This window comes from Hirundo rustica, chromosome 4 (genome assembly GCF_015227805.2).
Source record: "Hirundo rustica isolate bHirRus1 chromosome 4, bHirRus1.pri.v3, whole genome shotgun sequence".
NCBI classification, from domain to species: domain Eukaryota; kingdom Metazoa; phylum Chordata; class Aves; order Passeriformes; family Hirundinidae; genus Hirundo; species Hirundo rustica.
This window is the reverse complement of record NC_053453.1, coordinates 49,466,230-49,487,234: the sequence shown is the minus strand read 5'-3', so window position 1 is coordinate 49,487,234 and position 21,005 is coordinate 49,466,230. Positions and strand designations below refer to the sequence as shown.

General features: G+C 47.3%; 1 protein-coding gene across 3 annotated transcripts; it reads left to right on the top strand.

Moving 5' to 3' along the window:
* Nucleotides 1-11,970: 11,970 nt before the first annotated feature.
* ARHGDIB (Rho GDP dissociation inhibitor beta) lies at nt 11,971-20,789 on the top strand. Of its 3 annotated transcripts, none has more exons than XM_040062793.2 (7): nt 12,159-12,221; nt 12,807-12,869; nt 15,768-15,956; nt 16,545-16,628; nt 17,454-17,530; nt 18,978-19,041; nt 20,001-20,789. In XM_040062793.2, the coding sequence occupies exons 3-7, from the start codon at nt 15,779-15,781 to the stop codon at nt 20,198-20,200; spliced, it is 603 nt and encodes a 200-aa protein (XP_039918727.1). In that variant the 5' UTR covers nt 12,159-12,221; nt 12,807-12,869; nt 15,768-15,778; the 3' UTR covers nt 20,201-20,789. The 3 variants fall into 3 exon arrangements, with proteins under 3 accessions (XP_039918726.1, XP_039918727.1, XP_039918728.1); XM_040062794.2 differs by lacking the exon at nt 12,159-12,221 and adding an exon at nt 15,406-15,652 and having other exon boundaries at nt 12,844-12,869; XM_040062792.2 differs by lacking the exon at nt 12,807-12,869 and having other exon boundaries at nt 11,971-12,221.
* Nucleotides 20,790-21,005: the final 216 nt, after the last annotated feature.

Genomic DNA, 21,005 nt, shown 5'->3' with positions numbered 1-21,005 from the left:
GGCGGGCATCTACACGTCAGAGGTGAAATGGGGGGAGTACTGTGAGACCGGAGTTGTGCAGGCACGGCTCCAGCAAGGTCTGGAGGAGCAGCAGAGCTTTGGCACACTCCTGAGGGGTGATGTGCCCCTTTCTGCAAGAAGGTTGTGGCTTCTCTGAAGTTTCTGGAGGGACATCTCTGGAGAAGCAAAGAGAAATAAAGAAATAACCTGCCCTTTGAGTGGTGCTGCTTCTTGGGAACGCCCGTGTCTTCACATGTCAGGGAAGGGAGGATTCCTTATCCCTCTCCTGTGCTGGTGAATGCCTGGAGGGGTTTCCAGTAAACTTCTCAGAGGTGCTGCAGGGGTGAAGACGCACCTTACAGAGCGGTGCATGCAGCTAGCCCAGTGTCAACAGGGCTGAGTCCACTCAAGGGAGTCCTAGGGAATGCTGCTGAGACGCTGCCAGGGCTCTAGTGAAGCAGATGGGAAGGTGGGGGGAGAATAGGGAACGTTTGCATTGCACTTGGGTGACCAACCACTCACTCCTGAGACCCAAGGTGTTGGGCTGAGGTAACAGCTAGGTCACATCTGGGTACCAGTGGCTTTGTTACAGTGAGGGGCCCTCAGAGGTAGAGCTCAGCCCATACTCCAGCCCAACAAAGCTCAATGCATGGTAATGCATACTATTTTATACCAAGTCCTTGGTATGTCTCATGTGTTTTAATAGCCTGTTGTAACTTCCTGGAAGAGCAGTGTCAGATGTGGAAAGAGTTGGTGGAGTCTCAGGATGAGAAGAGAAGGTCCAGAGTCCTGCAAAAAGCTGCTGGAAACTCATCCTCATCCTCATCTGCAGCAGTGCCTCAGTCATGGCCTGTAACTCTCTGGCTGGAGGTATAACCACAAGGGTAACAACTCTCATGGACTCTTGTCCTTGGTGAAACACCTCTCACTTACCCTTGTTGAGCATCCACCTCACTAGATAAGATCAGTGCTAGCAGGACTGAAAATAATCCCAGTGGACAGAGTAGCACCAGGAGCATCAGAGCAACACAAGGGCAGAATGAAACCAAAGTGTGGGTTTGTTTATGATGGATGGGATTTGTCTTTGGGTGAGGTTGGAGGACGAGATTTTGGAACAGCCATGCCAGCCAGGGGTGTGACTGCATGTGACCAAGAAGGGACAGTCTCTCACCGGTGTGACAGACCCTGGCAGTGAGCACCAGTCCCGCACTGCGCTGGTGCTGAGCAAGAGTCCCATAGCTGAGGCCTCTGACCTTTCAGATGGCTGAAGTTAGACAAGATAAATCCTTCAGTGAGACTCTTAACTTACATTAAAAAAATCAGTAAGGTCCTAGCCTTTGAGTGGGCACTGAGAAGCTGGGAAGTAAATACTAGATGTAGCTGCGGGGCTCTCAATCTGGCAGAGAAGGAGCAAACACACCTACATTCCCACACATTTAAGACAATCACACAGCTTTCAGAGGCTGGTGCAGTAATTTCTGGGCACAGGAAAGAGAACGGGGGCAGCATCGTGTTGGCATCCTCTCTTCCCTGCGCTGACTAGAGCTTGTATACAAATATGTGGAGATTGATTGCACTCATCCTCTTCTGACAGCAGAAGTGATTACTGTGGGCAGGGACCTGCTTGTGTGAATATAAAGAGGTGCAGCCTGCTGGCAGCAGACTCACTCCCATCCCCACTGCTCATTCCCATGCCTCCATCTGCTGCAGACAGGTTTCCAGGGGCTCCCCCTCCCCTTCTGCCTTCTTCTAGGTGGGTAAAGTTGCTGGGGAAATCATCTGTACAGGCCTCTACCCCTCTTTCCTGAACCTTAAAAATTTACATATGTTCCGACGGTTTGTTTTCAAAATACTCCCTTTGTTTTCCTGTTTTCCAAATGAAATCTGTCTCATTTCCCTTTAACAAAAGTGGATCATGGGAAAAATTTTCCATGTCACATGAAGATTTTTTTTTTTTTTTACCACTGACAAAACATGACAGAAACTCCCTAAAGGACCCCACTTCACATGTTCTTTCTTGTCTCCTGGGATTATCAGTCCTCTCTCTCTCTCCATCCATCCCCTCTCTCCCTTCCCCTCACGAAGTGGGTGGCATTTGCTTTGCAGAGCTGTGGGCACACAGCTTCTTTTCAGAGCAAGAGGCACCTGCTTCATGTTTGTGCCTGGTTGCCACACCAGAAGGATGGCAAGTCCTGCCCAGGGACTGAGTACCCAATCCCTGTCCCTCCTTGCTCAGGCTTTTCTTCCCCAGGAAAGCCAGTGCCAACTTTTTTGACCACAACAGTTGCCATTTGATCCAGACCAGAGCTGCACCAGAAACCATGGTGTCCAGGTGGTAGCAGAACTGCAGTCCTCGTGGCCTCAAAGGAAAACTCATGAGCTTTATCACCTCTGCCAGATTATGTTCTATTCCAAGGAATCACTTAAAAAGCATCTCCAAGGTTTCTGACCCTATTTATGAGCTGGTGTAGCCATGGAAACAGTAGTTATGCCAGAAATAGCAGCTCACTTGAATGGCAAAGAAAACACAAGTTTACAAGCCAGTGATTTTTCCAGAGGCTGACTGAGCTCGTGGGACTGTGGGAGGAAATCCCGGCTGAGGCACAGGCTCAGGGATGCAGCTGATAAGGGTTGTGGCTGGTGTGGGCCACTGTAGAAATAGCTTCTTCCTGCTGCTGAAGACTCCAGGACGGTGTAGATAAATATAGATGAGAGATCTCTGAAGTTAGGTTTTAGAAGATGAGGTTTATTGTAAGGGATGTGAGGCCTTGCTCTGAGCTGCCAGGCTGCAGCTCGTGGCAAGGCCTAGGAAAGTGGGGGAAGGGAGAAGTAGGGAGAGGAAATTCCAAGAGAGGAAAGTCCTCGGGGAAGGGTGCGAGCAAAAAGAGCAAAGAGCAAAGAGACCGTCCAGCCCCCCGGGACCCCTGATAAGGGGTCTCAAGGTGGGCTGGAACAGGACTTGGGCCAATGGGGTTACAGATACCTGATACTTCAGGGGAGGGTTACAGGTGTGGGATGAACCATACATTGAGGGGTGAGACAGGACATTCCATTTGACCTCTGGGTCTGGCTGCAGGTGACCTTCAGATGGTCACATAACTGTTTTCCCAGAGATCCAGTATCTAATACATCTCAAACATCAAAACTTACTTTCAATTCTATCTCACTTACAGGTTTCTCATTCTCAGAATAGAGGCAATCATATTTATAGGGTTTTTTGGCTTCTTCCTCCCCAACAGGCCACAATAACTTTTGAAATGTATCTCTACAAGCTTGTGCCACATACTCGGGGGACTTTGTGTCTTATTGGTAGAGATTTATCACTTGTCACAAAGATACACCCAACTGGAAGTGCGCAGAGAGTTACCCAGGCAATAAAATGCTGGTTTCCTTCCCGAAGACAGGCAGCCTACCAAGTGCCCCTGGATCCCTGGTGAGGGAAGAACCACGGTAGGAGCTAAATTTAGAATGGGATTGTCTATTGGTCTCACAGAAGATCAGTGAGGTTGTCACGTCAACAGCATTTTGTTGAGAAGCTCAGTGTAGTGAGGTGCCTGCAAATGAGAACTGGTGCTGTAACCCTGCTGCTGCAATGCTGACCATGTTCCTAAGCCCCGTGTCATTTGTGCTAGTGTAGAAAAGAGAAACAGATACAGGGGACTGGGCTTTCCCTGGCACAGATATTTAGTTGTTTGAATGCGTGCAAATCAGTCCATCAAAAATGCAGAGAGGAAGGCATGCTCATGGAGAGTTTTGTCATTTTTCCTTCAGGAAATCTTGCCCAGTTATTTTGGGATTAAGCACCTGTAACAGCCTGCAATAAAAGGGGTGTGCTGACTCTAGGCATCTGTGCCTGCTGCTGGATACAAAAGTTATGTCCAGTGTCACTCTGTGCCCAGCTTGCAGAAGAGCCTGATCTTGATACTCATTTCCACTCATACCCCGGGGGCTGCTCTGGCAATAAGGCAGAAATGAAAAAAGCTGAAGTCTGTTTTTCCACTGCCAGGGCTCAAGAGGGAGATTTCTGTGACCTACCTGGAGAAAAGGGTCCTTTTAGGAAAGATAAATCAAGGGATAAGGTTTTGCTGAACTATCAGTGATGGCCCTGTATGTGCTACAAACTAGGTATTGGGGACATAACTAAGTCCTCAAGCCAAATGGCCCTTGCCAAGTCTTCTTCAGGAAAAATGAAGTCCCTGCTTTTCTTATTCAGACAAGGGCACTCTTCCTGTGCATGCCAAAAACATTATTACAGGCCCCATGCTTCCAGGCACAAATGCTTTAGGACATTCTGGAGCTTTTTATAGCAGATGATAGAAACCCATGTAGTCTGTCCTACACTTCATTAGTTACCGGAGTTATATTTTCTTCTCAGTAGTGAGTCTGGCCTTTCTTGGAACAGATAACCAAGTCTTAGCATCTCACACTCACAAGACTGCTATGCTAGCATGAGTTTAGTAACTTACAGGAACTTTTCCCTTTGGCATAAATAAAAGTAAAACTAAAAGAAATCCTCTCCCCTCTCTCTCTCTCTCTCTTTATTTTATTTTATTTTATTTTTTAATAGCCCTTTTCACCATCAGATCTCAAGAGAGAGAACTACATTTTTAGCATTCTTATTTGCAAATGTAGAAGGGATGGTGGAGAGAAAGTTCATAGACCTGCAAATGAGACTCAGCCATGCAGGCATCTGCTGAGGAGACTGATGTTCTTGGCCCTGCAGCACAAAAAGCTCAGTCGTTTCTAACTGCTTTGTGATTAATTTTTTAAGAGCATCCCCATGCTAATTGCAAAGTTGTCCCAAGAGAAAGCAGTATCATTAGCAAGCATCCTTTCTGTGCACTAACTTGGCTTAATGTCTGCATTCAGGCAGTTGGCAATTATACAATAGGACTGACTTTGTTAGATCATTTTAAAAAACATCCTTTCTTTCTTGTTTGCACTGAGCCCACAATTAAAATATCTGATTTTTCATTTATAAGATTATTTTTCTCCTGAATGACATTTACAGAACAAGCTCAACATTAATATATCAAACCAAAACTTAACATTTTTCCATTTTTTATCAAACTGAGGTAGTTATTCTGGTTATCTATGTGACTGCTCTAAATCAATGCTTGTGGTTGCCCTTAAAAATGTACCTGAATCACAGAATTTCCACAGTAGTATTTCAAGGGTTTTATTCAGATTTTTCTTTTCTCATAATTGATTCCTTCTATATGAATTACATGCCATGTACCTGTGAACAGTGATTAAATACACTAGCACTCTCTAAAATGGTCATGCATTGAACTAAACAGAGAAGTAATACAACCATGTTAAAAAAACAAAAAACAAAAAAAAAAAAAAACCAAAAAAACAAAACAAAACAAAAAAAACCCAACAAAACAAAACAACAAAACAGAAGAGTGTGGGGGTTTTTTAAAACAGAAATTAGATAGTTCCAGAGCTTTATTCAGTTCAAATCAGTGAAGAAAATGATTCAGAGTCACTGGGATAAGAAGAAGAAGAAACTATACATAAGTCAGCTCCAGATGTCTTCTTTCCTGACAGCTCCTTTTCTCTCTCTCTCTCTTTTTTTTTTTTTTTTTTTTTTTTTAATCAATACTTTCTTCTTGACAACCAGCAGCTCAGTAAGGGAAGGCTTTCCTAAATATTTTGGTAAAATGCTTCTTTCTTCTTCTTCTTCTTCTTCTTCTTCTTCTTCTTCTTCTTCTTCTTCTTCTTCTTCTTCTTCTTCTTCTTCTTCTTCTTCTTCTTCTTCTTCTTCTTGTTCTTCTTCTTCTTCTTCTTCTTCTTCTTCGAGGAGCACATATCTTCCCATGGCTTTCACACCGTGCAGCTGACATCCTTTTTTCCTCCTCCTTCCACATAAAAGCACTGCTGTGCAATCTCATTCAGTTCAGCCCTTTGCCATCATCATTATGATTTTTTTCATGTAACAGTTGAGGATTTCAGAAGGAAATTATTGCTTCTGGGGATCATCTCACACTGCTGTTGGGAACATTTGACTAATGGGCAGAGGAGGCAGCTCTTCCTGTTCCATTATCTTGTCTCTTGGGTTGCTGCTCACCTCGCACACACATGGATGCTAAATGCTCTAGCTGCCATGTGATAGCAGATCCCTGGTGGAAATCACTGTGGAAGGGGAAAAGCCAGGGGATGAAAACCTGAAAAAAAACAAAACCAAAACCAAACTCCTTTTATTGCTTCGGTGTACTGCGAGTACTAAGCCTTCTGTTTTCCTCTCAGGATCTTGCAAAAATGTAGAGCTTAATGTTGTAATGTTTGTTCATTTGTTTTTGCTTTTAATGGCCTTTCACTGTCAGAGTCCAATTTTTTTTTTTTTTTTTTTTTTTTTTTTTTTTTAGATCCTCTACACTCTTGTTTCACATTGGAGGTACAGACCTCTACAAAGTGCATTGAAGCTTCTTACTGGGAGGCTGCTAAGGATATTTCTGTGCCAAGGACCTGGAATTCAAGCTTGTTTTCTGGTCCAGTCAAGCATCATAATAAACACACTGTAGAAAAAGCGAATTTTGTAGTAGTCATCATTGCATGTGGGCCATGCACGTTGCACAAAGGATGTTCTGACAGTTTTGTATACACTAAGATTTATTTGTGCCACACTGACAGCTGATGGTGTACTTTGACTGTAATGCTGAAAATTATTTCTAGAAAGAAAAAGAAAATAAAGGAAAAGAAGAGAGAGAAAAAGGGGAAATTTCCCCCACTGGCCAGTTGTGAAGAGCAATGATGGTGTCCCCATAGGAACATCCTCCTCTGAGGACTCTCTCCAGTGCTGGAGGTGATGACAATGAAAACGACCAGTATGATGACTTCTTGCCATGCTTTCCCTTATCATGACGCACTTTTTATCAAGACTCACTTAAACTCCAGTGGGTTATTTCTGGGTATGTTACTGTTAGATCTGGGAGGAGAACGCTCATCATGTGCAAATGTTTCACATTCATTGCTCGTTAATCTTCTGTGAATGTATAAAACTGGATAATATTTACCAAGAATTTAAATAGCCATTGGTTCTTTTGTTGAACATCATGTTTGTTTTTCTCCTTTATACACTGAAGTCTGCAATACAAGAGAAAAAGAAGGAGTGGGAGGAACAGCAATTCTCACACCAGTTCTTCCACGAGAATCCACCATAATAACAACGTGGGGGTTTATGGAGGCAGGGCTGTGAGAACAATAATGTGTGAACAGCACAAGTGCAATAAAGGAAAAATATGGTCTTAGAGAGGCTGGCATTTTTTGTCTCATGGCTTCAATACATCATATAGCTACAAACAGCGTGCCCTGAGGTAAAGCACGAAGGTACATGAGGCACCTAAGAGCTAGCCAGAGGCTGGACACAACCTGATTAGAAGCCATAAATTCTGGTATGAAATCAAGTTCTTTGTTGGGAGTAGTGTTTAGCACAGGAATGCCAGGGTGCAGCTGGCAAGGGAGATTTCCTAAGGTCAGGAGAGAGGGAGAGGATACCACAGCTCTCCTAATTTAGTCCCAGCTTCAGCTCTGGCTGTTTCAGTGGTAAGTTCAACACAAGGAGGAATGCTTGAATAAATACCTCCTAATACTCTGCTCGGTGATCAGCTTAGAACTAAGATTTGATTACACTTACTGAGATTTGACCTTACATAACCACCTGTTTTCTGAGAGGTCCTAAAATAATCCAGTCCCCTTTTAAATCCAGCTCTGGTGGGTGACTTCTCCAGGACACCTCCACCTGCAGAACACTGACTTTTGCCACAGCACCTAGTGAGGGATGGAGAGCAAAAGCTGCCCTCCTGCATGCTAGACTCTGGAGTGCAGGGGATGCAGAGAAGACACCCTTGCTCCCTGATGACAGGAACTGACTTCCCTTCACCAAGCCCTGTCCTCTCACTCATCCCCTCCCACCAGCTTAGCTGTCCCTCCCTCTCTCTCCTTCACTGAGCTGCTCTGTCCTTCCTCAGCCTTTCTGCAGCTGGCCTCTGGAGGAAATTGGCTCTGTTTTGCCCCTACCCTCTCATCCCCAAGAAAATAATTTTCCTTCCTCTGTCTTCCTGTTTCCATTGCTCCCTCAGGGGATTGTGAAGTGACATGTGAAGTCTTTGCACACCTTCAGGCTTGTGACAGAGTTATGGGATTAGCATGTTAACAAGCCTGAAAGCTGCTTAGACAGGTATTAAATCTCCAATCTCTCCGTCTTTCAAAGAAATCACTTCTGGAGGAGTTGGAGAGATGAAGCACACAGTCATGTTTTCAGAGGTCAGCTTTTCATCCTGCTGAGAGCCCTCGAATCCAGTGGCTGGGTGGTTTGAAGGGATTCCCATGTGATTTGGGGTTGGGAAACCCAGTTAAATCTTCACCAGGAGCTTTGTGTCAGCACCTCAATACGCCTTCTCTCTCCTTGCTCTCCACGCTGAACTCTGCTAGCACTACAGGATCAACCTTACCAGGTGATGCTGACTTTTAAAGCCAATCCTGGGGCAATTTGTGCCTGTGTTTTATTCAGAGGGGATGAATTCATGCTTTGTTGGCTGAATCACCCTGTTTATCCCACTTAACTGGGAGTCAGAAAGGGCAGTGCTGGGATTACCAGAGCTGGGTGTCACCTCGTGGTGCAGTGGATGCTCCCCCATATGGCAGGGAAAGGTCTCAGGTCTAAGTTCCCTGACCTGTCACCTTGCCCATTCCCATCCCCTCGTGACTGCCTCAGGACCAGATTACCTCCTCCCATCCCTGCAGGGAAGAGGATCTCCGCGTGTAGTGAGGGACACCATCTACAGGACGCCCAGGGCCAGTACTGACTGACACCTGCAGCACCTGCTGACATCAATTTGCTGAACAGAGAGGTTGTCTTCCCAGCATATCACCTTTAGCTTTCCTGGATAAAGCTTGAGGAGGTGGCAAAAGTCATGACAGTGACAGGATTCAGCAACATTATTCATTAGAGAGAAATCAAAGTTTGTAAGACTATGTACTGAGTTCAGTGAAAAGGCAAATTAGTAGTTCTAAAAATGAATCACTTTACAAGATCAGCATTGAAAAGTATTACTCTGTTGAGCCCTTACTCTGTTGAGCCTCTTAAAATGACAAAAATGGATTCCCTACCTGGCTTGAAATCTCTTTATTTCCCCCCCCAGAGCTTCCAGACTGAGAAATTTCAGCTCCAAATTTGACAGTTATGGAGCTTACAAGTAGGTGAAAATAAGAGAGTCTAACCGGTGAAATTTTTCAGGATTAGTCACTTCTAAAGGTCAAAAAGTAGTTCTGTTCCTCAAACACAGCGACATGTTCCACAGAAAATGGAGATGACATTTATCAGCACAAGGCTACAATGTACCACCACTGTAAAAAATTTAAATCTAGAACTACTGGATACCTAATGGCAGTAATCAAAATTCAAATAGGAAGAAAAATGCCTAATTTTTTTAATCTTACAGTTTTAAAAAAAGTCAAGATTTGCTGTTTCCAATAGGGTGCTACAGACATATGACTATGACTGCTGGGAGTACAGGCTGTGTAGCTGAAGGATAAGCATTTATAATTTTGCATAAACTTTTTGAAATAAACTTAGACACTAGCAGTTGATCACACCTGTTAATGTAGTTTACTAATTGTACAATCAACTGTTATCAGCCGGGTAAATTTAAATAAGACCTAATCATAATATTTTAGGTAAAAAATATTATTTTCTAACTAAGAGCATATTTGAAATTTTACCATGGTTTTCGCAATAAAGCAGGTACACTTAAGCTGTTGTCTCTGCCTCCTTCTGTCACAGACAAAAGAACTGCCTAGGGTCAGACACTGTCTGCCAAGAGATGATCTTCATGGCATGGCCTCGGTTTGTCAAAGATGAAATACTCAGTGGTAGAGATTTGCTTTTGGTGATGTTCTGCTCCATTGTGGTTCAAACCTTTCCTTTCTTCCAGCAGGGCAGTGACGTTGTTCCCCAGCAGGGTGCTGGATATGCTGACCCAAAGGATCATGCCTGGCTTCTAAGTTCCCATCTGCTTTGCATGGTGCGATTCCAACATCTACAGCTCCTTCTCACACTGCTTACCAATAGGAAGAGGAGGCACAGAGCAACTACATGATGTCCCCATGATTACATACTGACTAATTTCTAATTTAGGAATAAAATCTGTTTCGTTTGCATGCTAGGCAGATGAACCCATGTAGGCTGAATGTACATACATGTGGTAGCACACAGCTACACATCCCTATACCTTTATGCATATTTGTGGATAAACTGATCTTAATTTATGCTCACATGCATTTAGAAATAGTGTGTAAATAGCTACACAAAGGCACAGGATGTCTGGTGCTTAAGTAAAAAGAAACCCACAAGACACCAAGCTAATCTCGACTATTCCTCAGCAAGAATGGTTGCAATAAAACTACTTACAATTGCACTGTACACAGTCGCTAAAACCAAGGAAATTTCAAAGCAAGCCATGAGTGAAGAGTAACCTCGACCCACACCTTCTGCCAGCTAAAGCTGTGTTCAGTTTCTAAACTGAAATCAGTGAGTTAGTCCAGACAGCAAGACACCAAAACAAGAAGCTGATGTACAAGACACAGGGGCTTCCTCAAAGCTTTCTGAAGTTAACACATCCAACTCCTCACAGCTTTCCCAGGTCAGAACTGCTTACATGAACAATATGAGCTGCCATAAAGTGCCACTGTAGTAGAATTGGCTCTGTTCTTTCCTTATCCCCACCCCACTCAGCCACTGGTGCTGGAATAAAGGTTTAGCCATATTTGTCCATTATGAACAAGTATGGGGAAACCTACCTGGGTTGAAAACTCACCAATATATATTTACACATTTGTTTACATGTTTTTTCCCTGGTACCATTTGAACTCATCTCAGTACTGTATTCAAGTCAGGTCCCTTGTGCTAGCCCAAGGGAAGTGTTAGTGTATCAGTGAAAAAGAGTGACAGAGAATAAAATAATTTTTCTTGATGCTGAAATTAATTAACAGAAGCTTGAAATGTTTCTGAGGCTATAGCCCCTGATAAATGGGAATCCATTGTCAGAAAGACATACGCTCAATTTTTCCCTTGAAATTCATGAGGTAAGAATCACAGTGCCACCCATAACCTAAATGAAAGCAGTATCTGGCTGGAAAAATCAGTCCACCTCTTCTGAGATCTCTTCATCCCTGAAGAAGAGCCCTTTTCCTCAGTTGTTTAGAACCTTTAAAAATTTGTGTACAATAAACACTTTTAACGGATATGTGGGTCCAGGGCAGTGAATGTAAGCCTGTTGGCAATATATATCCTTTGCTTATTTTGCTGCTGTAAACGCATTAAGAGCAGTCTATCAGTCGTTGCAGGCCCAGATTTGTTGCTTGCAAACCAATGATCTAATTTATTGTGCGCTGAGGACTACGTACATGAAGGATTTATGTGACTGATGAACTAAGCAGGCACTCCATGAGGGACAAAGAAAGAGGAAATCTGCTGCTATTTCAAAAAGTAAGCGGTGTAAAATCTTTTCGATCATTTAAGCAACCCTCGGAAATTGAGAGCTTTTTTCTTCCTGAGGTAGCTGATCTTTGAAACTGCTTGTGTGTGAACGGCTGGGAGTTGGGAACAATAAGCTGATTAAGTGCAGCAGGTAGCAGGAAAAATGAGGTTCATAAGAACCTCCATTTACAATACTCCTTCTCTTCCCACGAACGCAGGAATACACAACCTGATTCTCCACATATTTTAACCGGTATAAATCAGCCCCAATTTTTTGAAATCCATCTTAATTACACCGGGAAAACAAAGCAAATAAAAGCCTGGGGAGAAAAACAAAGCTATCATCCCGTCTCGCTCCCAGGCACGGCAGCCCTCACCGAGAGCCCGAAGCCTGCACGGCGAGCACTCCGGCGTCCCCGGCCGGGCTCAGCTTGGCAGACAAAGCCCTGTGCACCTCTCCGCAAAAAGAGCGCGGCGCGGCGCCGGGCGGGCGCAGACAAAGCGGGGCAGGCGGCGGAGCGCCGCAGCATGCGGGGCCGCGCACGGCTTCCTCTGCGGGTGGGCTGCTGCCGCGGCTTTTTGCTTTTTTTTTTTTTCCGCTGTGTGTGTGCGTGTGGTTTTTTTTTTTTTTTTTTTTTCTCCCCTCTCTTCACCAACTTCCTTCCTGCTCCAACTGCCAAAGCTCGAGGCTGAGCGCTGACAGCGGAGGAGGACCGCGGCCGCAGGCGCCGCTCAGCCGGTGGGTACGAGGGGCGGGCGGGGGGAGCCGGGCAGGGACGGCGGAGCGGGCACAGCCCCGGCTCGCTCCCCGCCGGCGCCGCGCAACTTCGCGCTTTTGCACCGGGGCCGGCGCCCCGTCTTGCCCGAGGCGGCGGGCAGAGCCCTGCCTGCACCCGAGGGGGAAGTCAGGCTCCGCGCTGCGATGGGGGAGAAGGGGCAGGGGAAGGGAGCAGGACGCCGTAGTCCCGGGCTGGCGGCGGGTGTATCCCTGCGGCGTGGTACTCGGCCGGGAAATGGGCTACCCTTCTGTCCCCGCACCCCGGGGCTTGGGATGGGGAGGCAGGGCTGGGGGCGCCGCTGAGTCCGGTGTGTTTCTCCCCCATCGCGGAAAATTACTTCCTCCCTGCTAAACCCGCTTCCTGGAGATAAGCCCTCTGCCGGGGGCTGGTTTGGAGAAGTGATGAGTAGACGGGGGGGGGGGGGGGGGGGGGGGGGGGTAAGTAAAATGCTGTCCCTCTGACACCCCTTTTTGTGCCCCGTGGAGGCATGGAGGAGCCGAGGAGGTGCCTACCCTCCACCTTGTCACTGCCCCCTCCTGCTACAGGTGCAGCAGCTATCCACGGCACAGGCAGAGGCCAGCTGCGAGACACTCGCATCTCTCGCCAAGGTGTGATTCCTTCTTTGCCTCCTGCAGCCATCTCTCTCTGACAGGGATCCCTAACCCTGCCCTTGCCCTCTTCCTGCTGTTTCACGGTTGCTGCCAGGCCTCAGGGGTGCAGGTGACGCAGGACTGTGGGCTGGGGCTGCAGAAACACAAGAAAAATATGGCAGGGCAAGACACCAACCACACGGATTTCTCCTTGCATATAGCAATATAGGGTTAGTTTTCGTGAGGCTCTTGGCCTCATTTTAATGAGGCTCTTGGTCTGCATGGGGGGGCTCCATATTAGCCCTTGGCCTGGGCAGTGGCGCAGAAACTCAGGAACCCCGAAAGCAACATGGTGTCTCTGAAAAGCAGTGATGCCTGAACTCAGGAATGCGTCTTAGCTTGCAGAAGGGGACCAGCTCTGGAGCTGGAACAAGTAGGGGCAGGAGCTGCTGAGACACGAGCTTTCCTCTTGGTCACCGCCTGCCTTGGAGTTTGGCAGGAACGCAGTGTCAGATCCACAGCTTGAGGAAAAATGCCAGAATCTGGTCTGATCAGTGCCGTCCTGAGACACCTGTGAGCCAGAGGTTGTTCATCCCAGACAGCTTGGCTGGTCCTGTTCCCTGCAGGATCTTGCTGTTGGCATGGCAGGTTGTCTGTCCACCTTTCTGGGATGTTTTCAGAACCTAAAAGAATTCCCCCTCAAGTGGGTCTCGCCCACGGGCTGGCGGGGACAGTCTCTGCAGCACGTGTGATGCAGAGGGAAGGTCTGAGGTACGAGGAGCAACCAGCTGATCCAGTCCTGACTGCCTTTTCTCTGCATGCGGACAGAGATGCCTCTTTCCATCTCCTGTGTCTGACCCTTTCCTGTGAGGTGGACAAGAGGTGGACATGGGAGGATGGGGGCAGGCAAGCACCTCTGGTCTGTGCTTGTATTGGTGTCAGGTGCAGCCTGGTATTGTGAGAGAGCTCGGGTCAGTGCTCAGACCTGCAGCTGGAGCCCAAGTGAAAGGCAAGGCTTGGCGGTGGCTGTCATGGTTAATCACAGCCTCCCGTGCTGAATGTGGAATGGCACTGAGGGGATTGTGAGGCTTCCTAAGGTGACTGCTGGGGCCACAGAGTGGTGGGGTGTGTGTAACTGCTGTTTTCAGGAGGGAGGTTTTGGTTTTCTTTCTCATGAGGACAAGCACAAGGGCCTTTCCTATGGTATTTGGGTACTTCACACTCCTAGATCTGGGCATGAACCGAGCCAAGGTTATTCAGCTGCTAGGACCTGTTTTTTTTTTTCCTGTTTGTTTGGGTTGAGATTCCCTTTCATTTCCCATCTGCCCATTCTGAGTTCCTCACTCACCACAAAATTGCAAAGTCTTCTTGCAATCGCCATATCCAGTTAGAATATCTGACTGAATCTTCTTTGTGTGCTGCTCAGTCCTTCTCTGTCCCTTTGCAACATGCCAATGTACCACTCCTTGATTATTTTGCTCCCCTGCACTGGAATTGCTCTTAGAGGTCTGCATACTGCTCAGAGTTGCCTGACATCACTTGCTGATTCACCTTGAGCAGTGTTTGATGTGGGGTTTTTTTGTTGCTGTTTGTTTGATTGATTGATTGTTTTTGTTTTGTTTTGTTTTTTTAATGAATGAAAAAACTATCCCATTGGCTCCCAGTTTAACTTTTGGGAGCAGGGGCAAATGTAAAGGCCACAACTGCAGTAAGAGGACAATTGATTTGTTTGGAAAATTGCAAATAAGCAAGAAGCAGAAGGGGACTTTTTAGTAGGGACAGTCTCAAAGAAGCGTAAGTGGAAGTGAACTGAATGATCTGTGTAGCTTGACCAAATCCTCTCGCTGCCAAAGGACAAGGAACGGCTTAGCCATTTGTGACAATTGCCACTGTACCAGGGCAGTGCGCCGGCTTTCAGCCTTTGGCAGAAGAGTGGGAAGGTGGCTAGGACCATGTGGCTGTCTCCTCGAGGCGGGCAGCTGACTAAGGGGCACGCGGCGAAGCATTGCTTACCTCTGCTGCCTGTCTCCCGTTCCCCATCCCATGCTCTGGCTGCCCACTGGTTGATATTTCCCTGCTCTGGCTCCCATTTGGGATGCCACCCGAGCAGTTTCGCTGCCCTTCTGCCATTCAGCGATGCGTGACCCAGCCCTCCTGACTGCGGCTCCAGCTGCCCTGCCTCTCCACTCCTGGAGAAGCGCTACTGGAGCAGCACGGTTTTGTGTGGCTTTTCCGAGGTCACCATCATGCTTCCTTCCTCAGTGGGAAGGAGTCCTGATGGGTGCCTGGAGCGAGCTGTTAGTGGGAGCACACGGAATGCCAGCAGACAGACTATCCTGCCCGCTTCCTTGAGAGCTCCAGCTGACTTGCTAATGTAAGGAAGTGGCTGTCAGGTATTTGATCTTTCTATGAAATGTGGCTTTTAACCCATTATGAGAGGGTGAACAAAACATCTGTCCTTGGCTTTATTCGTATTTCTCTGTGCTCCAGTGTGTGGCAGTGGCTCTTTGTTCGAGATAGCACTGAAGCCTTGTACAATGGCTTGTAATTGCAGGGTTGCCGGCCACAGCTGTGCTGCAGAGTGGCTGTAAATCACTCTGGTTTCAGCCTCTGCTCCTGCACCTCCTTCCTGGGAGGGAAGAATGGTGTAGGTCTGCGTGTGCGCATGGTGCCTGCAGGGAGAAAGGAGCGGGGGTAGAGGGGGATTGTGTTTGAGCCAGAATATCAGCACAGCAGCGTCTGGATTGCAGCCGATCGCTGTCGCCATTTGCCTGCAGGAATCCTGCTGCCTTCAGCACTGGGTGGGTGCCTGCCTGTCCGGGGGATTGAGCCACGCTGTGCCCAGAGCGAGTGGCTCCGGGGGCACTACTCCCATCCACAGCAATCTCACTGACTGCCCCCTCCTCTGTCACCCAGACCCAGTGACCATGACTGAGAAGACACAAGAACCTCATGTGGAGGATGACGATGATGAGCTGGATGGGAAACTCAATTACAAACCTCCTCCCCAGAAAACACTGCAGGAGCTGCAAGAGTTGGACAAGGATGATGAAAGCCTTGCTAAATACAAGAAGTCCTTGCTGGGAGATGGACCTGTGGTAGTAGGTAGGCTGGGGCACACTGATAGGGAGGGACTGGGGAGATGTACTTCAACAGTGTACTGTGGGGATGAGGCAAGTTTGCTTCAAAGAAGAGGGATCTTGTTTGACCAGGAACATGCACTGCTTGTGCTGGAGGACTGGGGACTGAGCAAGTGGAAAGTTGCACATAAAGGAAGCGCAGAAGATGCTCTGTGTGTTCGGAGTTAGGAAGATTACTGGGGAGTGCTGGCGTTGGAAAAGGACTCATGGTGGCATATGTATGGGTGTCGGAGGACTTTTGGGGGATTAGGAGCATGAAGGGTTCAGTCTATGCTGAAAGGTGGTCTTTTTACTCAGAATAATCTTAATAAGGAAGTTTTCTGTGGCGGAAAGGCCACCTCTAGGTATTGTGATGGAGGCCATACAGAGATCCATGTGGGAGGACTGGGTAGACATATGGTCCTATTGTGCTAAGGAAGTCTGGCATTACTGGGTGTTTCATGAAATGCAGTTTCTTTGTGGCAAAGCATCCCTGTTTCTACAGTGCCATTGCCCACTGATTGCATTTAATTTTACAAGCTGACAGCTTCCCCCTGACTTTTCCTACCTGCAGACCCAACAGCTCCCAATGTGGTGGTCACCCGACTCACTCTGGTATGTGACTCTGCTCCAGGACCGATCACTATGGACCTTACAGGTAGGTACAGGCTCTGCCCTTGCTCACAAAGAGGAGCAAGCAAAGGCCCTGGCACGCTCCAAATTAAAAGAGAATTTGTCCTTGGGATGCTACAGTGGGTTTTAGAGGAACTCTGAAGTCATCTTTGCCTTGTTTCTTATTTTAAGGTATACACATATGAATAAAAAAGAAGGAGATGTAACAGAGGAAAATGTCAAGGGTCTTTTTCTTCATCTAGACTGCTCTAGGAGCTATCGCTGCTTACTTCCTTTCAATGAGACTTCATGAGCACAGGGGATGTGCATGCATTTGGGTAACAGGCTGTATGGAAACTTCAGAATCAAGCAATACTGCAGTTCCGGCCCCTGGGGACACGGGGAGAGAACCTTATATGGGCTTTTCTGTGGAGAGAGGAAGCTGGGCCTGGAGAGGCAGAGAGGCTTCCTGTTTGCCCAAAACCATGCAGAGCCCTGCAGGGCCCAGGCAGCCTTCCAAGCTGGGCAAGAGCTGTGAAACACGCTCCTCTCACAGCATGGATGGGGCATACACACACTGCTGCATATGCTCAGCCACAAGTCTGTGCATAAACATCTTTATGTATATGTGCTCAGACTTGTGTTTGTTTAGGCATTATCTTCTGTGGGCACAGATACATATGAACACCCAGGAATTTCTGTGTATTTTGGTCACACAACACAATCTTATGCAGACATCTGTGTACTCGTTTTACAGGTGTCATCCTTTGAAAGGATGCTCACCTCTGACAGCAACCCCATCCCCATCTTCTCCCTTGTGCCTGATCTCACTGTGACATCTCTAGCTGACAGCTTGATCCCCTCCTTACAGGTGACCTCGAAGCACTCAAGAAAGAGACCTTTGTGTTAAAGGAAGGTGTGGAATACAGAGTTAAGATCCACTTCAGAGTGAGTTGTTTTCCTTTCAGTTGCTTCTTATCAGTTGCTAAGGCCAGTCAGTGGCAGCCTTATCATTTAACTAGAGCCAGGCAACATGCCAAAAGCTGAACATTTGCAAAGCGTCCCTAGTTTCAGGTGTTGTTCTACCCAACAAGGGATGAGGTATTTCCAGGAAATCCCTTCTGCTTGCTCACTGCTTGGAGGAAGTTGGTTTCTGTTTGCTCACACCAATAAACAGCAAGCGGTTTAAAAGCCAGATGGGTAGTTTTGGCTGAGTTTGGCTTTGCTTTTTAGCCGCTGGAAAATCTTTACTTCACACTAAGCAGAACTGAACAGGGAGGAGAAGAGAAAAGAGAATGTCTATTCATGAAGTACTGATTCATGTACACATTAAAAAGATGTAATATTGCAGCATTTGGCTGAAGATACCTGAGTTCTTCAGGTCATGATATACGCAGATGGGCTCATTTCTCCCTCAGTCCCATAATCATTGTGTCAGCCATTTCTTCTGTTTACAGCTGAAAATGAAACTTGGCCATGCTGCAGTGTGGCATCCGGCACTGATCTGATCATCTCTGCAAGTGCTTGCTTCAAAGCTGGGCTTGGAAGAGAAGGCAAAAAGGGAAGAAAGATAATCCTCCTGAGACAGATGAGGGAAGATGTTAAAATTGTGGGTTTTGTAGGGTAGAGTTCCCTTTTTCTCTGAGGCTTGCTGTTGCAGAGATGAATGTCCCCCAGTGCTCCCTCACAGCTCTCACCCCGGTGCTCACCTCCAGCTCTCTTTTGTGCTGTGAAACATTTCCATCTGTATCTGTGCCTTGTTGACCAGAGATACCTGGAGCCAGAGAGGTTATTCTAACTCCCTCCATCAGTTCCATGGCTGGTAAAGGCTTGTACTGTGTAAATTCAACCCTGGGACGTAAAAGGATCTCTCCACCTTGTTTTCAGGTTGAGTAGTGTACACTGTGGGAAGGCAGTGTATGCTGGAGGAGAGCAGCAGTGGATACATCCAAACTTCCATGGGAAATTTGAGAAAAGGTTATAAAAACTGTCTCTCTTTTGAGAAGAAACTTTCCAGCTCCCCATGGAGCTTAGAGGGCACCTGGAAGCTATCCACTCATTGGGGCTGAGTTACCCATGTATGGTTTCCAATATGAAAATTATTAAACGGGAACTTCCTGCTTCACTTTTCTTTCAACATGTCTTGAGAACCTTACTGATACGCTTCAGTCAGCTTCAAAGTTGGGCAAGGGATGGGGAAGTGCAGGAGATGCACAGAGGATGCTAAAATTCTCCAGGTACCTATGGAGAAGTTGTTTTAGGGACCTGTACAATGTGTCCTGTGCTGAGGCTCCCTTGTGTAGGGAGCCAAGATGGGTATGTCCCTAAGGAGGGAGAAAATCATCAGGTACAGAACCAAAACTATCCTCTTGACACTTCTGGTTACTTCCTGCAGGTAAACAGGGACATTGTGTCGGGACTGAAATACGTGCAGCACACCTACCGGACAGGGGTGAAGGGTGAGTAAGAGCCCTGCATGTCCTGCACAACACTGCTCCTTCCTGTGTGTTCTGTCTTCTCAAAAAAGTGTTCCTGCACCTCTGGACTGGGGCAGACGCTCCCTTGGTCCCACCCTATGTTAACACTCAGGAGGTGACTTCTCAGCAGAGTGCATAAGCCTGCTTCACCCAGAACACAGGTTTCTTGTTTCGTGCAAACTCAGTATGAGCCAGCTCTGGTATCTGTATGCTACACCACTGCCTGCAGCAGCAAAGTCCACAGAGACTCTGCTTAGACAGTGCTTGCCACAGATTCCCTCTCCAAACAGAGCCCTTCTCCCCTCCACCCCCTGTGCTGCGGCTCAGCCTGTGTGGAGCTCCCCACCCTCTGAAAGTTCTTCAGAAGTACTTGGTAAAATTCAGACCTGCTCTATGAACCTTCCCATTGTATGCCAGGCCCTGTATTTGCCCGTGGGTTCTCCTCAGTGCTGCTCTGCTTGGACAAGGCAGAGGAGAGCCTCATTTTGCACACGCACACACCCCACATGCATTTTTGTGCAACCACCTCTAAGGCTTCAGCATCCTGTTCAGCACACACAACTGGTGTCTTCTCACCAGTTAGCAGAAGCAGTGGGAAATCAAAGTAAATCTTGAGCCATATGCTGAGTGTACTCACACCCTTCTAGCAGCCAGAATGTTCAGTTTCCTCCCGACTTTATCTCAAACCGGGACAAGTACATACATGTGAGAGTGTGCAAACTGAGGTGCCTGTTCACCTGCCCATCCACACATATTATCCTTCCAGCTGTCCTTATGCTTCATTAACCCACTTTTCCCACTGATTCTGCTCTCCTTTGCCGACATGGATTGTTCCTTCCTCCCCCATCTCCTTTCTGCTCTTTTGCTCATGGCTTCCTCTCTCCCTTAGCCCTTAAGACCCCATCTGAGGGGCTTATTCCCTGTGGATTGTTTTCTCCTAGTGGACAAGGCCACGTTCATGGTTGGCAGCTACGGGCCACGGCCAGAGGAGTATGAGTTCCTGACCCCTGTTGAAGAAGCTCCTAAGGGTATGCTGGCTCGAGGCACCTACCACAACAAATCCTTCTTCACGGATGATGACAAGCACGACCACCTCACCTGGGAGTGGAACCTGTCCATCAAGAAGGAATGGACAGAATGAGTTCACCCAGTTTGCCTTCCCCCTTCAACCCCTTGTCTCCTGCACCAGTCTCCAGGTGGGCCATTCCCACCGCTGCTCCTTCCTGCCAGCACGGCTGGCCACAGCCCTGGCAGCCCTTCCCCTGGGTGCTGGGGCTCTGGGCCAGCCTTGGTCAATGCACAGCCCTGCTGGTGGCCTTTGCTGCTCTTCTGATACACTGAAAACAACCCAACCATTCTCTCCACCACCCCATCGTGACACCATGATGGGTTAAATTGGGAAGCGTCTCCCTCCCTCTCCCCCAGTACTTCCTCCTGTTTTCCCCATCTCTCCTGTACCAACTCCAGTCCTGGAAGTGCCTTTTCGAGGAACCAAGATCACCTGGCAGGGGCAGACTGGCCCCTGGAAAATCCCTATCTTGAGTTACGCTTGCCATGTGCTCTGACTCACTGTAAAGGGTTACTTACCTCCCATGATGGTCTCCTGGTCTGTATCTGGTGCCCTACCCTGTTAAAATCCATCCTTGTGCAGGCAAAGCCGGTCAGGGGGAATGCAGCTAGATGCTGTAACAAGACTTCTGTGTCTGAGAATAAAACCAGTTTCTTTCTTCTTTTCTGCATGAGTGTCACATTCTTTTCTAGAGCGTGTTTCTCAGTGATGTGTATGCGAAGAATGCATTATGGGAAGACTTAGAGCATATTTCAGTGGGGAAATAGCCCTCCTTCTTCCAAACATCAGCCTTACTCTATTAGCAAATTATTTCAGAACTGCTTCCTTCAGGGATTTCATGAATCTTTTGAAGCCTAAAGTCTGGGCTGTGATGGGG

Bases quoted from the DNA above. Each gene is read 5' to 3' on its own strand.
- ARHGDIB (XM_040062792.2), top strand. From the start codon at position 15,779: ATGACTGAGAAGACACAAGAACCTCATGTGGAGGATGACGATGATGAG. The intron at 15,957-16,544 runs GTAGGCTGGGGC...TCCTACCTGCAG, and splicing joins AGATGGACCTGTGGTAGTAG to ACCCAACAGCTCCCAATGTG. The intron at 17,531-18,977 runs GTGAGTTGTTTT...TACTTCCTGCAG, and splicing joins GAGTTAAGATCCACTTCAGA to GTAAACAGGGACATTGTGTC.